Below are 1,132 nucleotides of genomic sequence, written 5' to 3' on the forward strand. Positions count from 1 at the left end.
CACACACACACACACACGTGCACACACACACACACACACGTACACACACACACACACACATGTACACACACACACACACACATGTACACACACACACACACACATGTACACACACACACACACACACACTCACACACGTGTACACACACGTGCATGCGTGCGCTCCTGCACTCACAACAGGACAAGTTTGCGCAGCTCTTCTCGTACGCGGCGCAGCGCACCGACAACACAAAGCCTGGCGCCGACTTTGTGGACGACGCGATACGCATTGAGAGGTGGGGGAAGGGGTGAGGCTGGGCGTCGGGGCGCTATGCTGTACATGTGTGCACGCGCTTGCACACCTGCACTCAGTGTGGGCGTGCACACACTTGAACGGCGTGGGGACCTGGGTCTGGTGCGAGGGTGCAGGTAAGCTCGGGGCACCGCCAAGGGGCTCGGCGCCATTGGGACGCCTCCCCTGGCCGCCTGAAGTCGGCACGCCCTCATGCGCACATGGATCCGCGCTGTGCGCGGCACGCCCACTTGGCCCTGCCAGGTATCTTGAGGAATTCAGCGAGAAGCTGCTGGGTGACCAGAAGACGGCCGGCGCCATCAGCGTGCACATCAACAGCAACGAGAACACGGACTCCCAGCGCGCCCAGAACTGGATCGACTTTGACGCGGGGTGGACCGATGATGCGTGGCACCACGTGGCGGTAACCTGGGACTGGGAGGACGGGACGACAAAGGCCTACGTGGATGGCGTGCAGAAGACGGCGTTCTGGAAGAGCAAGTGAGCCCTTGCCTGCCCGCGCGGGCTTTGACGGGCCTTCCGCGCGACCCGCCCGTGCTGCAGGGGCCGCGGGCCGCAGACGGTCTTGCAGCCCGGCTGCATGCGGCACGGGCCTGTTTGCGACTCGCGCTGATGCGGTGTTTTCTGCGGTTCCCAGGGCCGCTCGCTGGCATCCTCTAAGCCGGTCGTTCTCGTCGCTGCATTTTCAAGTATCATCACACTCTGTTCCGCGGGCCGCGTCGCTGCATTGTCCTGCAACCGACCGGCCCCCTCGCCATCCCCTTCGCTCGTAATCCAGCACACCCCCCCTCCGCTCCCCTGCTTGCCCCGAACGGCACGCCGTCTTCCAACCCCTTGGTC

General features: G+C 63.5%; 1 protein-coding gene across 1 annotated transcript in view; it reads left to right on the forward strand.

The window, feature by feature from the left end:
- MNEG_15991 (hypothetical protein) overlaps positions 1 to 776 on the forward strand; it is a gene marked incomplete at both ends in the record, with an annotated part of 2,179 nt that extends 1,403 nt beyond the window's left edge. The window contains 2 exons of the mRNA XM_014035538.1: positions 181 to 275; positions 536 to 776. Of these exons, the coding sequence (XP_013890992.1) occupies positions 181 to 275; positions 536 to 776 (336 nt within the window). The remainder of the gene's footprint in view (positions 1 to 180; positions 276 to 535) is intronic.
- Between the last annotated feature and the right edge of the window lie 356 nt (positions 777 to 1,132).

The sequence above is a fragment of the Monoraphidium neglectum genome (genome assembly GCF_000611645.1).
Source record: "Monoraphidium neglectum strain SAG 48.87 unplaced genomic scaffold scaffold05864, whole genome shotgun sequence".
Taxonomy (NCBI): Eukaryota; Viridiplantae; Chlorophyta; class Chlorophyceae; order Sphaeropleales; family Selenastraceae; genus Monoraphidium; species Monoraphidium neglectum.